Source organism: Seriola dumerili, unplaced genomic scaffold (genome assembly GCF_002260705.1).
Source record: "Seriola dumerili isolate Sdu_G_001 unplaced genomic scaffold, Sdu_1.0 BDQW01000161.1, whole genome shotgun sequence".
Lineage (NCBI taxonomy): Eukaryota > Metazoa > Chordata > Actinopteri > Carangiformes > Carangidae > Seriola > Seriola dumerili.
The window spans coordinates 2,954,237-2,966,883 of NW_019174416.1; the positions used below are offsets into that span (position 1 = coordinate 2,954,237).

Genomic DNA, 12,647 nt, shown 5'->3' on the forward strand with positions numbered 1-12,647 from the left:
ATTCAACTTTTCGCAGGTTTTCTGAATAGCTTCATGCAAGAGCTGCCACTGTTAATTGTTAGCAGCTACGTTGTGTAAGCCCATTGTGCATCACGGAGCATAATTCAGACATGAGAGAGAGAAAGCAGTGACGTGGGATGACAGACGTGATGAAATTACGCTCGACACTCGAACATGGAGATGGAATCCATGAGCCTTTCATGGGGAGCTTTATTCACATTTTTACCTTCTTATATCATGCTCTGCCTTGCCACTTGCTCCTATCCTCACCTCCTCACTCCAACCTCCCCCTCACCCCCTTTCCCCTCCCCCCATTTTTACACAGAAGCCATCACAGGAAGGAATTTTTCATATAACATATTGGCTCTCTATTGATTCCCCTCCCTCTTCAATCCACTAATTCCCTGGTTATTTCCTAAGTGTCTCCGGCTTGTTGGGATTAACAGGATGGTGTGTGTGTGTGTGTGTGTGTGTGTGCGTGCGTGCGTGCACTGTGTGTCAGTGCACAGTGGCCACCAGCCCTTGGGTCACCGTGGTCAGCGCTCATCAACGCCGACAGAGGAAGTGAGGAAGTGCTTAGCTTGGGGCTCTGATAAAGATTCCCATCCATCATTTCTCTCTCTCAGGATCTCAACACCATACAACATCCTGCCTAGACGAACAGACCCAGTGCTGCATTCGATGGAAATGGGAGAACAGAATGACCCTCAGTGGCATAACACCCCCACCCTCCCCACCACCACTGCGTCTTTACAGAGACACCCGCTGGAGCACAGGCAGGAAGCAGGAAGCGAAAACAGGAAATGGAACACATATGGTGTGGCATGCTGTCTCTCTGGTAAGTCAAGAGTGACAAATAAAAACAGAAAAGAGAAGGAAGAGTGGGGCAGGATAAGCTGGTGTTCGCAAATGAGCGGTGGGATAGTGTGGAAAGAAAACAGAGAAAAAGAGAAGACGAAAGAGAGGCATAACGTACTTCAGGAGAAGGCCAGGCCCTGCAGAGAGCTGGCCGATGAGTACTTGCTAGAGTCCACAAAAGACTGATCTACAGTGAGGAAGGAGAGTGGAGGGTTTAAAGAGGGTAAAGAAAGGAAAAACAGGGAGTGAAGAGGGGGGAGAAAAGGAAGATTGGAGGAAGAAGTGGGAGCAAAAGTGAGAAATTGTTACCATAAGGAAGTGAGGAAAAGCAGGATTAAAGCTTGAGGATTTATGTTTCTTGAGTAAATATACTTTTAGCTACTGGAATCTTTCACAAATTCATTAGATACCATGTAAAAAATGCCAGGCGTCTACTTGTTTGGCAGCTTACCTTGCAGGCTGTTAGCATTAGTGCTAGTGCACGTGGGCGGGGGTGAGTTCTGGGGTCGAACGACAGGGGCAAAGGCGCTCTTCTGCTTGACGGCGGCAGACACCATGTTGGCTGGAGAGAAGGAGAAGATGCCGGAGGAGCTGCTGCAGTTGGAGGGGAGGCTGGTCGACGAGGCCATGGTGGGGCTTGATGGGACGACTGAGAGGAGAGAGATGGGTAGGAAGGGGGTCGGGGTTAAGGGGGTCATAGGGAAGAAAGGACAGGGAGGAAAGATGAAGACGGAAAGGGGAGAGACGGGGTTAGAGAGAAGGCCGTGGGCAGAGGACAGGCAGACGGGACGAACAGAAAGGGACTGGTCAATGGACGATGGCAGGAGGGATAACATTTTGGACTCAGATCAGCTGGCTGAGACTTTTTTCTTTTAGTTGTTAAGTAATCACCTGGCAATGAGATATTCCATAGCTAAGACAAAAATGTGTTTAGTTGGCACTGAAAACAGCTCGAAGCATTTTCTTCCTCTGATCAGCCTGTTTTGATGACTCATCCTCTGCTCAAGGGTTGCAACAACTTCATAAACATCTCGCAAACTTTGGGGTGCTGTACCAATAATTTGTCTCCAGAACAACTTACAAACTAGGCTCTTCCACATCAGCTGTATCACAGATAATCATGCAAGAGATTTCATTCAACAGCTTGAACCAGTGGTTCTAATAAATACAACAAATGGGCTTTTAATGGAAATTCTATTTCTTTGAAGTTTCTTCGAAAAGGGCAAGAAATCTCTATGCTAACGGGCTTGCTAACTGCATGTCATTTAGTGGAAAAAAAAGCTCATTAGCTTGGTCACCAACAGGATAGTAAGACTGTGTACAACCAACTCTTATCTCATAACTGTCTGAAACTATGTCATTGTTGTGGAGAAGTTTATACGCAGAAAGGTTATTAAAACTGGATGGTGACTCTCAGCTAATACGCTACAATTCCTCCATTTAGGACTCTCCAGCTGATTGCTATTGGTGCAATTTTATGTCTTAAAGTTAACCAAAGTTAAACTTCACTGATCACTGTGATTCCACTGGAATAGATTAGGACTCAGACGTGGAGCATTAAATCTGTAAAATCCTAAATTTCAGTTCCCCATCATTACTGGAGCTCTGGATTAGATTCTGGGAAGATTGCACAGCACAACAGCATTTTGAAAAGAGCTAAACTTACATTTTGTGAAATGAAGGCTGTTAGCTGGATTTACTGTTGCTACAAATTGCCACAAACTGTAAGTCACAGTTATGATACTCGTGTACAGGCAAAAATGACCAGAAGGTTATCGTCACAACCAACACCCTGTCTCCTTCTGACATCATACCATCCATCCACTTCTCCTGGGTTTGTCTTTTGTCTGCTAATACACTAAGAGCATTTTCCCCCTCAGTGATTTTACAATCAGCCGAGTCGTATTTCACCTGCCCTCTGATATCTGCTTCTGCCTTTATTGTTGTTATTATCCAACACTTAGCTTTTATGGCTCTTCCTGACAAATCCTCGCAATAAAGTCATAATCCATTTATGAAGGGGCCTAACTAATCAATTAATGAAAATTGGACCTACAAAGGCAGGCCGAGGGGCCATTGATTGAAAGTGTCTGTGTGGGGCCGATGAGCCTGTTAAAATACTTGTTAACACCCAGGAATCAAAGAGCTGAAATGGAATTGCTTCTCTAGCAATTAGTTTATTGATTTAATCAAGGGTCTTTAATGTAGAGGGTGAATGTGTGTGTGTGTGAGCAGAGGTGGTGGTGAGTGTGTGTGTGTGTATGTCAGGGGGGTGCTAGTTGGTCTGCTCCCCTGGCCAATAAAGTAGGGATTTGCGTTTGACTCTGTTCTTAAAGAAACAGATGAGCCAGCTGAACTGAAAGACTTTCTCCTTGTGTGTCACTTCTTGTTTATACCTCCCTTTCTCAGTTCCTGTCAGACACTTGAGTTCAAAAGGCTCTGATTCAATCTTTTCTGCCTTCCGTGCCTTGATTTTTTCATCCCCCATCCTGGTTTTGGATCTAGGATGTGGTGTATTTACTCACTAGCATAGGGCGAGTTGCCTGCAGATCCATTGAGGAAGTTGGGCGAGGTGCCCAAGGTTGCCATGCCAGAGTTAGCGTAGCCATTCATGCTAGTGGAGACAGAGCTGTAGCTACTCTGCTGGGGAGTGGAGCTGGGGACATAACCATGAGGGGACACACTGCTTGTACTCCTACTGAAACCTATGGACAGGGAAAGAGAGGGAGACGGAGAGAGAATAGGTGTTAAGGGTATAGCAGATGGCAGACAAAACAAAACTAGAAAGCCTACATGCAGCGTTGCCAAATACTCTTTTCCTTACACGGCTAATGGACATAGCAATATCAGCCAAAAGAAATTTTTGAAAAATCTTAGAGAGCATATGGCAGAGCGAGAAAGCAATGAACAGAGCGGAGGAAGAATGATATGAGAGGGAACAAGCCTCAATCCAGCTCCTTAAAAAAAGAGGCCTTTAACCTTACTGGCTCATCTCCAAAATTAGAAATATTGATAAGGCAATTAACACTAAAAGGCCTCTGCAGCTCTCTTATAATTTATAAAGAATGAAGCCAGTATTTCTGACAGGACCTTTCTCTCCTTTATGCTTTACAGGGGCAGTGAACAGAAGGAGGACACGATGGAAAGATGACTATAAATACACATCTCAGGTCCAACATGCTGACACTGGAGAAAAAAAAAAACAGCTGGAAATGAACATCAGGAATTTCTACTCTATGGTGCAACGAGGGCTGCACTTCACTACTGTAGTAGCCTCCTCTTCTATAATTAGGCACCACCAATTCCCTGATCTCATCTGCTGTGAGTTGGAGAACAGCAGGCCAGAAGTCAAGCAGCTGATATCTGTTGTTTTCTTTATATCTGAAGATATTTCCAGATGAAGATGAAGGGCAGAGGAAAAGGTGAGAAAGCTCATTGGAAGTATTGAGACACATCCAGAGGCTGGTCCATCTACTCTCCTCTCCTTCCCCTGATACATGTGATGAATCACCACTGACTGCACCCACATCTCTCTCTGTCAGACAGGGGCCGACCCCAGTCTAATATACACACCCCTAGGACCCACTCATATTTCTCCATCGTACTCCATCCATGGCTCTCTTTTTCTCCATTCTTCACTCTCTCGTCTTCGTTCTTTCCTCCTCTCAAGTTTTCCCTGTTTCTTGCTGCCACCTCCCCTCCCTCCCCCTGTCCTCCTTTTTCAGAATCTTCCTTCTTTGCTCCACGCTCTTAAATCACCCTCTCTAAATTTCCCACATGAAAAATAAAATTTCCCTATCGCACTACTCATCTTTACAATCCATCCTGAAAAGAAAAAACAAATAAATCACCACCACATTTCCCATGATGATAGACTTTGGGCTATTTCCTCCTGGGTTTGCTCACCCTGATTGGCTGTTTGTGCCACCTCTGACCCGGTGAAGGAGTTTACGGCCATCATGCCAGCATGGACGGAGCCGCTGCCAAGACTGGCTAGCTGGTTGTGCCCTCGTGGCACTGTTGTGTACAGGGCCTCTGCGATATCCGCTGCTCGTTTCAGAATCATCTCCTGACAATGAGGGATAAAAAAAAAGAGCTGTGGTCAGCAACAGAGGCAGAAGAGAAGAGAAGAGAAGAGAAGAGAAGAGAAGAGAAGAGAAGAGAAGAGAAGAGAAGAGAAGGGAAGAGAAGAGAAGGGAAGAGAAGGGAAAATGTGCCCTTGATGGAGGCTTCATGCTCTCACAAGAATGCTAGATCTCCACTCGAGATATTGCGCATGTAAACCTAGCAGGCTGAGTGGTTTTTATCAGTGGTCACAGGGAGTGGTGGGATTGGTTCCAGTAAATGGAGGAAAGGCTCATTAACAGACTCATCAAATCTTTAGCCTGCCTCTTCCTCTCTTCCTCCCTGCTTCCATCCTCCTCTCCGCCTCCTCCTTCTCCAGAGTCCAGTGTTATAATCCCACTTCTCCTCTTCATCTGCCTCTTCCCATTCTCCTCTCCTCCCTCGACATTTTCACTGCACTTCTCCTCCCTTCCTCCTCAGCATATGAGCTGATCAAAAAAAATAGCATTCACATATTCCCATGTGTGTCTTTGAGGGCCCCGGAACTTGCATGACCACAGCAGGGTGCTGTGGGGCCAGCGGAGACACTGCCTTTGATGCTGCCAGTGGTCCTAACCACAAACATAATTCTATCTAAGAAAAGATATTGATGTTTGTGTACATGCTTGTTTGTGTGTGTGTGTGTGTTTTTTTTTGTCTGTGTGTGTGTGCATGTACCTGGTTATTGTGAGGCATCCCGTACAAGGCCTCTACCAGGTCTGCTGCTCTCTTTAAGATCACCTCCTGCAATCAAGCACAGAAAGACAAAGGGGATTGATCATCAGTGTGACGCCTCAAAGAGTTCAGTCACTTTTATTACATTTCACTTCTTACATTATGCTGTGAATGCAGAACAGCGAGCGCGAGAGGGGAAAGAGGCAGACAGAGGAAGAGAGAGGAAGAGAAATGGGCCTGTCCCGGCACTTTGTTACTAGCCCGGGCAGTTTGGGAGAGCAGAGGGAAGATACCGCTATCTGTGAATAAAACATGAGCCTATATCTCTCTATCAGTCAACCATCTTCTACATCTTCTCCTCCCCACTGTCAGCGCTGCATCATGAATCTACTGCACATGATCACGCATCAATCTCATTTAACACAACATATCATCAGGTTGACGGCCATACAACTCCCCTCGTCAGCTGGGACACACCCGTCTCCTGCCCTGTATTAACCCTGGTAATGATCCAAGTGAATAGTCCTGCATTCACTTTGTGTGATGAATGTAGAACATCATTGCTCAGATGAAGACCGCCGAGTGGAATTTCCCACATCAAACATTTATCCTAACGTGGTGTTGCCGTTTTTCTCCGCGCTCATTTTCTACCGCTTACCCTCCTTTCTCTCCTCTCTCTGTCTCTATTCTTTTCCCTCCCTGAGTGTATGAGTGTGTGACTCCAGGCAGTCGTTATATGTGCGTGTGTGATGTAGACACCTACAGCCCTACGAAACCCTTTTTAAAAGTTAATGTGCCGGGCCCAGGATATATGCTGGAGGCGCGACAACCAGAAAATTGCAGCCCCCTCCCCTCCAACCTTCCCCTCGTTTCTTTCTCTCCCTCCTTCTCTTCCATTCGCGCACACACACGCTGTGCGTTATACCCTCCCGAGTGTATCCCTCGCTGTGAACAAGCCCTGGAGCATGTGTGCTCTCTGTTCCGTGACACACCGCCTTTCAATCAGACCTCATATCACACACACGCGCGTGCGCGCACACACATACACACACACACACACACACACACACACCACACACACACACACAACCGCACACGCAGTCACGCACATGTGGAGGCTGTCGAGCACGCCCAGGACATGACGAGAGGGTCAGCAAAGCAATAAAGATTGTAGAGCGCTGTCCGAGGTGCTAAATTCACTCAATAATGGGAGCGCTGCCTCTGTGTTAACCTCCCATTACTAGCACTATCTGGGGGAAGCAGAGAGGGAGGCAAGAGTGGGGAAGGAGGGGGGGAGACGGAAAGAGGGGAGACCAGAGAGGAGGCCTGCTCGAGGTGATTGAGAGATGTAGAGGCCCTAGGTAGGTAAGTGGTTCTTTAGTATGTATGCTCCGCTTCTCGCTTCCTTCTCTCTGCTTTTCCTCGACGCCCTGTGCCTCCCAGGGATTGCTAGATAGATAGATGGATGGATGAAGGGAGGGAGGAGGAGGTGGAAGAGAGGGAGGTGGAGGGGGAAATGAGGGAAGTGTGAGGCATTAGGACACAAACAGATCCACAGCTGGAGTGTGACGGTGTTCAGGGAGGACACATCACTTCATCTAAATTTTTTCTTTTTTTTTTTTGTTGCCTCTCTCTAAGCAGCCATGAGTCTCATAGCTCTTCAGTTCATTCTCCTCAGGGCCTATGCTCCTTACTGTCTGTGCATCTCTTCTTCTAATCTCTTCCGTCTTCACCTGCGCCTCCAAACTACTTTCTCTCGTCTCCCTCTGCTTCTTCTCCTCCCTCTCTCTCTCTCTCTCTCTCAATTAATCACTCTCTCGTGGTCCTGTGCCCTGTCTGTACCTATCAGTCTCTCGTTAGCAAAGGGATCTGTCCAGTAGCTAAACACGATTAGGCAGCGCTCCAGAGTCGTTCTGATAAACAGATAAATGTGGTTAGCGCCGTGCTGCCTCCCTAGCTCTGATGCTGTAAGGGGAGACCATTTCCTGGGCGCAGGGTCTCTTCCCGTAAAGTCAGGCCCACAGAGACGTCAACAGGAAGGGGAACCTGATCCAGAGCAGAGCCTGGCTTCGTCTGGCAGGGCGGTCACTCATTAGCCGGCCCCAGACCCCCAGCTTCACTACAGCCTTAGCTAAACACCCTGCAGTCTGGCTGTGCCTCCTCACTATGACTGCCTGAGCCACAGCACAGTATGGGGGCTGTTTTCAGCTGGACACTGGATCATTACCACAACACACAGAGATAGAACAGGCATTGGCAGATATCCTGCTTGTTTCCTGTTTAGTGTGTATGGACGTGAGGGTTCATTAAGAATCACCTTGCAAAAGGTGCCACTCGAACAGAATACGTTATATTCCCAATCAATTGAATCTCCATTAAAAATTGACTGAGGAACAGGCACAAAGAGGTTTTGCTAAGGTAGCCGTGAATAGACATTTGTAACTCAAGAAGTTGCCAGTGTGTGCCCCTCTCCTGCCCCTCTCTGTAATGATTGAGGCCAACAGTTGAGAGAAGTGTGGTCAACAAACTGTTATTACCTCAATAAAGGCACAAATCAATACAGCTGAAATGAACAACCGGGCCTGCCAGCTACCACTGTTCATTTAGAAGAGAAAGAGACACCACCGAGCGAGCGAGGGAGGAAGAGGAGGAGAGAAGAGATGGATGGATACGAAGATATTTAAAGAGATACAGGGGGTTGATAGGCTAAAGACCAGAACTCACCAGGACAAGTCTTGTATTCACCAGACATGACACGCAGAGAGGACAAGTGATTTCTCTATCTTCCTTCTGCATCTACCTGGGCTCTCCATCTCTGCCTCGTGGTGACTTCCCTCCAGTGCGTGCGTATGTGTGCGCACGCACATTCGCAGAGGAGCGTATATGTGCATTACTATGTGTGTGTGTGTGTGTGTGTGTGTGTATGCTGGTTTGTGTGTGTGTGTGTGTGTGTGCTGGAAGTAATAAAGTCCACCCGGGGTTGACTTCGATCCACTGACCCAGCAGGAGGTAAGACTGGACAGCTATGATGGATCACCTAACCTGCTTCTGCCTCTCTCTTCCTCTCTCCCCTCAACCTCCTTTCCTCTCTCTCTTTCCCTCTTTTCCTCCCTCCATCTATCCCTTTCCTCTCTCCCACTTTGCCAGTCTAAATGACCTTACACTCAGTGGAAGGATGAATAGAGTTGTTTGTGTGTTCGCTGCCCAAATAAAGTGTTTGTTTGAGCAGAAAATGACCATGAACATATGATAAAATGTTTATGTGCACACTGCATAGTGTGTCCTGTATAGCCCACTGTCTGTAACACACAATCATCCCTCTGTATGTGAGGTCATGCTGACCTTGTGCCATGTATAACTGTATGTGCTATGAAACTCTAGGAGTTGTCAATACGTCTATGCACCAGTGTTACCAAGACAAATTCCTATAAAATAATTGCATGTGGCGACCAGCGTGAGCACAGACACATGAGAGGAGTGGAGGCACTGTACCTTGGGTAATCTCTCTTGGTCTCCGGGGTGTCTGGGGATGACCTTCTGTAACCTCTGGAAGCCGTAGTCTATAGTTGGCTCGTTGAGCGCTAAGCACAAACAGGAAGAGAGACGGAGGAAAAAAAAAAAGTTTAATGCTTGATTCTTCATAATGAAAACACCTACTGTTCAAGAGCAACTGAGAGATAAAGTAGACGGTAGAAATGACTGAATTAAGCGCGGTTTTTACATGAATATTTCAACATTAAACTAAACACGCTGAAAATGTGGGTGTTCTCTATTAAGTCTGGTGTGTGTCTTTGTTTGCCTGTGATGTAATGAATCTCTCTTTGTCGCCTGCTTTGGTGGTTAATAAAAAGACTGTCAGGAATCGGGAGTGTATGTGTATTTGTGTGAATGTGAATGTGTGTGTGCGTGCGTGTGTGTGTGTGTGTGTGTGTGTGTGTGTGTGTGTGTGTGTCCTGTGGTCTTGCGTTGATCAGCGACTAATATAAGCAATTACAGAGCCTGGTTCCAATATAACAAAGGCTTGATCGCTCCGGGGAACAAGCTAAACACACACACGTACACACACACACACACACACACACACACACACACACACACACACACACACACACACACACACACACACACACACACACACACACACACACACACACACACACACACACATATGTACAGACAGTTGCATGCAGTCACATGCACACACACACAAACACACACACAGAGTCAGATCATCCAGGCAGCAGGGAGAAAGCACTCTCTCAGCATGCTGTGGTCGTGCTACGGTAATTGAATATGAGAAGATTTACCATGAATATTTAAACATTAGAATAAATACAATGAAGATCTGAGGCTTATAGTACAAACACTTCAGAGGAGGATTGTTGGATAAGTGCTCTCTCCACATAATTCATTCCTAATGTACTCTCTCCCTCTCTCTCTCTCTCTCTCTCTCTCTCTCTCTCTCTCTCTCTCTCTCTTTTCTCTTTTTCTTTTACACCCGCCCCCCCCACCTTTGTCTCTTTGCGGGTTGCCTGGGGAGTCAATGCACATACATGGAGTGCAGCCTTGACTACTTTTCTGGGCTCCAGCCTATAAGAAGCTGCTTCTGTAAAGAGTTTGTGGCAGCGTATGTGGCTTTGGCATGTGTGTGTTTGTACTTGCAAGCGCGTGAAAAGTGAAAGACAAGGAGCCATTATGCATGAGGATCGCCTGTATGAGTCTGTGCTGTCCGTCTGTTTCCCCTGTGGGTCGCAGCTTGGACGTTTCCTGAGGGCTGATGCCCTGCTCGCCTCACATCTGAGCAGCCAGGCTGACTAGGCGGCCCTCAGAAAAAAGGCCCCTAGAGGCTATGAGTACAAGCTGTCCTGCTGGACCTCTAGTGACTTCACCATGGCGCCTCCTGAGCCACTTACTCAAACACACAAACCGAAAAGAGAGCAAAAGAGCACGAGCCGGTGACGCTCTGTTTTGGCAACACAAAGGTATTTGGACAGCTTTCCCAGTGGACCGTTCCAGTAATCCATAAGAGTGAAAGAAAGGAAAGGTGAAAAGCTGGAGGAAAAGAAGGCACAGAGGGGAAAAAGTAGAAGTAGAGACGCTAGAGGCAGGCTCAACTTCTGAAGAATGACACACATTACAGGCCAGCTGGTCCACTGATAAAATAAGCCAAAACAATGAGATGATCACATGCAACAAATAAAGTATGAATTATTTCTGAGGACAAATATTTGACATTACTTCCCTATTCTCTGATCTCTCTAAAGCCTTAAGGAGGATTTGCCCTGGATTAGGCCTGCAGTTTGAGGAGGGGATTGTTCCGACAACATCCTCTCTTTCGTCTCAAAGGCTTTTGTTTTTATGATGAATTTTTTATCAGTTCTCCACAATGTGCCAAATGAGCCTCGAGTGAACAATAGCATAAAAACCCCAAGACATACAGAGATACCCCCTATTACAAATAAAGAGACAATTTTGGTAATTGAGAGAGGAAGTGATATTGTCTCTGCTCGTTTTCAAGGACCATAAAGCAGGGGAGGAGTATGTGGGGGACAGCGCACACCACTAACTACCTGGCAGTGTCTCTTTGGGGATTATCTTGGCATTTTATGCTCTTATATCTATGCTCAATATCTCACATTTCACAATGGGAATTAGTGCTGGAAGAAGAGAAAAAAAAAAAAACTCTCCTGCCTCGAAAGAGGAGTGGTGTGCAGGTACACTCTGGGATTCAAAGCACACTCTCCTATACAGGTATATTTATAATCCTTAGCTGTCGCTCTCCAGAAGAGCAAATCAAAGCCAGTAAAACATAACTGCCATAAATAAATGAATAGATGAGCAACAGCCCTGGACTGGAGGGATTCACCTAGCAATCACCCACATCAGATCAGATCAATGCTCATGGAAATTTCATGAAGCCTAGAATCCACACCGCTTCATATTTCACTATAATAACCCACAGAGCCGCAGGGGGAGTGTGTATGAAGGGGTGAGGGGGTAGCAGAAGGAGGAGAGGAGGCTAGGGCGGAGTGGGTGGAGGGGTGTTAGAAGTACGAGCTTCGGGGAGGGGGGGGGGGGGGTGGGGGTGGGGGGGGGGGGGGGGGGGGGGGGGGGGGGGGGGTGGGTGGGTAAAAGGGGGTGGATGTTTGGGGCGCAAAGAGTAGGAGGTGAGGGGAGGGGTGGGGTGAGGCATAATTGAGAGGTCAGGGTGGTGGAGTCGTCGTGGAAACACAAGAGAGGAGGAAAGGAGATGGAGGAAGAGGAGGAGGAGGAGGAGGAGGGGAAACTACAGCAAGTGTCCAGTAACCCTGTCTCCTTCTTCTCCAGTGTCACAACACTGTGCGTTTGTGTGTGTGTGTGTGTGTGTGTGTGTGTGTGTAGTGTACTTGCAGGGTTAGGTAATTGGCTCTGAGGCTTGATGTTAACACCTTAACAGGCCCTCAGACAGTGGGTAAGGAGCTGATCATATCACAACCTTCTGTTTCTCTCTCTTTCTTACTCTCTACTCCTTCGTCCCCCCTCTCGCCCGCCCCCCTTTCCCTCCCCTCTGCAGTCTCCAGTGCTCAGGTGTGATCTCATAAGCGCTGCCTGGCGATCGATGCCGCCAGTGGCAGGGGGTTCAATAGCCCTGAATTACGGCTTCATTCCCCCCACCGCCCCCAACCCCCAACCCCCTTCACACAGATGAGAGCTTGGCCCCCCACTCACCACCCACTGCACACACACACACACACACACACACACACACACACACACACACACACACAGCACCCCCACCAACTACTCACAATCCAGATCAATACCTTACAATTTAATTTTTATCCATTTTTCCATAAACCCCAAGATTGCGTTTATTTGCAGAATCCGACAAGCTAAATAAAGCATCGCTTGAACATGTCAGGGAGACTAATGCACGGCTGGAAATTCATACACAGAAAACAGATGAGTAGAGCTTTTTGCTCCTAAAGGAAGGGAGAGGCTGAGGTAGGAGGAGAAGGAGGAGAGGATGG

At 47.2% G+C, this 12,647-nt stretch overlaps 1 protein-coding gene across 3 annotated transcripts in view; it reads right to left on the reverse strand.

Moving 5' to 3' along the window:
* Nucleotides 1-12,647, reverse strand: part of LOC111226626 (transcription factor COE1-like) — a 55,044-nt gene that overhangs the window by 1,662 nt on the left and 40,735 nt on the right. For 2 of the 3 annotated variants that reach the window (XM_022751879.1, XM_022751878.1), the window contains exons 11-15: nucleotides 9,130-9,218; nucleotides 5,641-5,706; nucleotides 4,765-4,927; nucleotides 3,384-3,563; nucleotides 1,310-1,507 (exon numbers count right to left, since the gene is read on the reverse strand). In XM_022751879.1, the coding sequence (XP_022607600.1) occupies nucleotides 1,310-1,507; nucleotides 3,384-3,563; nucleotides 4,765-4,927; nucleotides 5,641-5,706; nucleotides 9,130-9,218 (696 nt within the window). Of the gene's footprint in view, nucleotides 1-976; nucleotides 1,046-1,309; nucleotides 1,508-3,383; nucleotides 3,564-4,764; nucleotides 4,928-5,640; nucleotides 5,707-9,129; nucleotides 9,219-12,647 lie in introns of all 3 variants that reach the window. The other variant, XM_022751877.1, reaches the window with a different exon arrangement.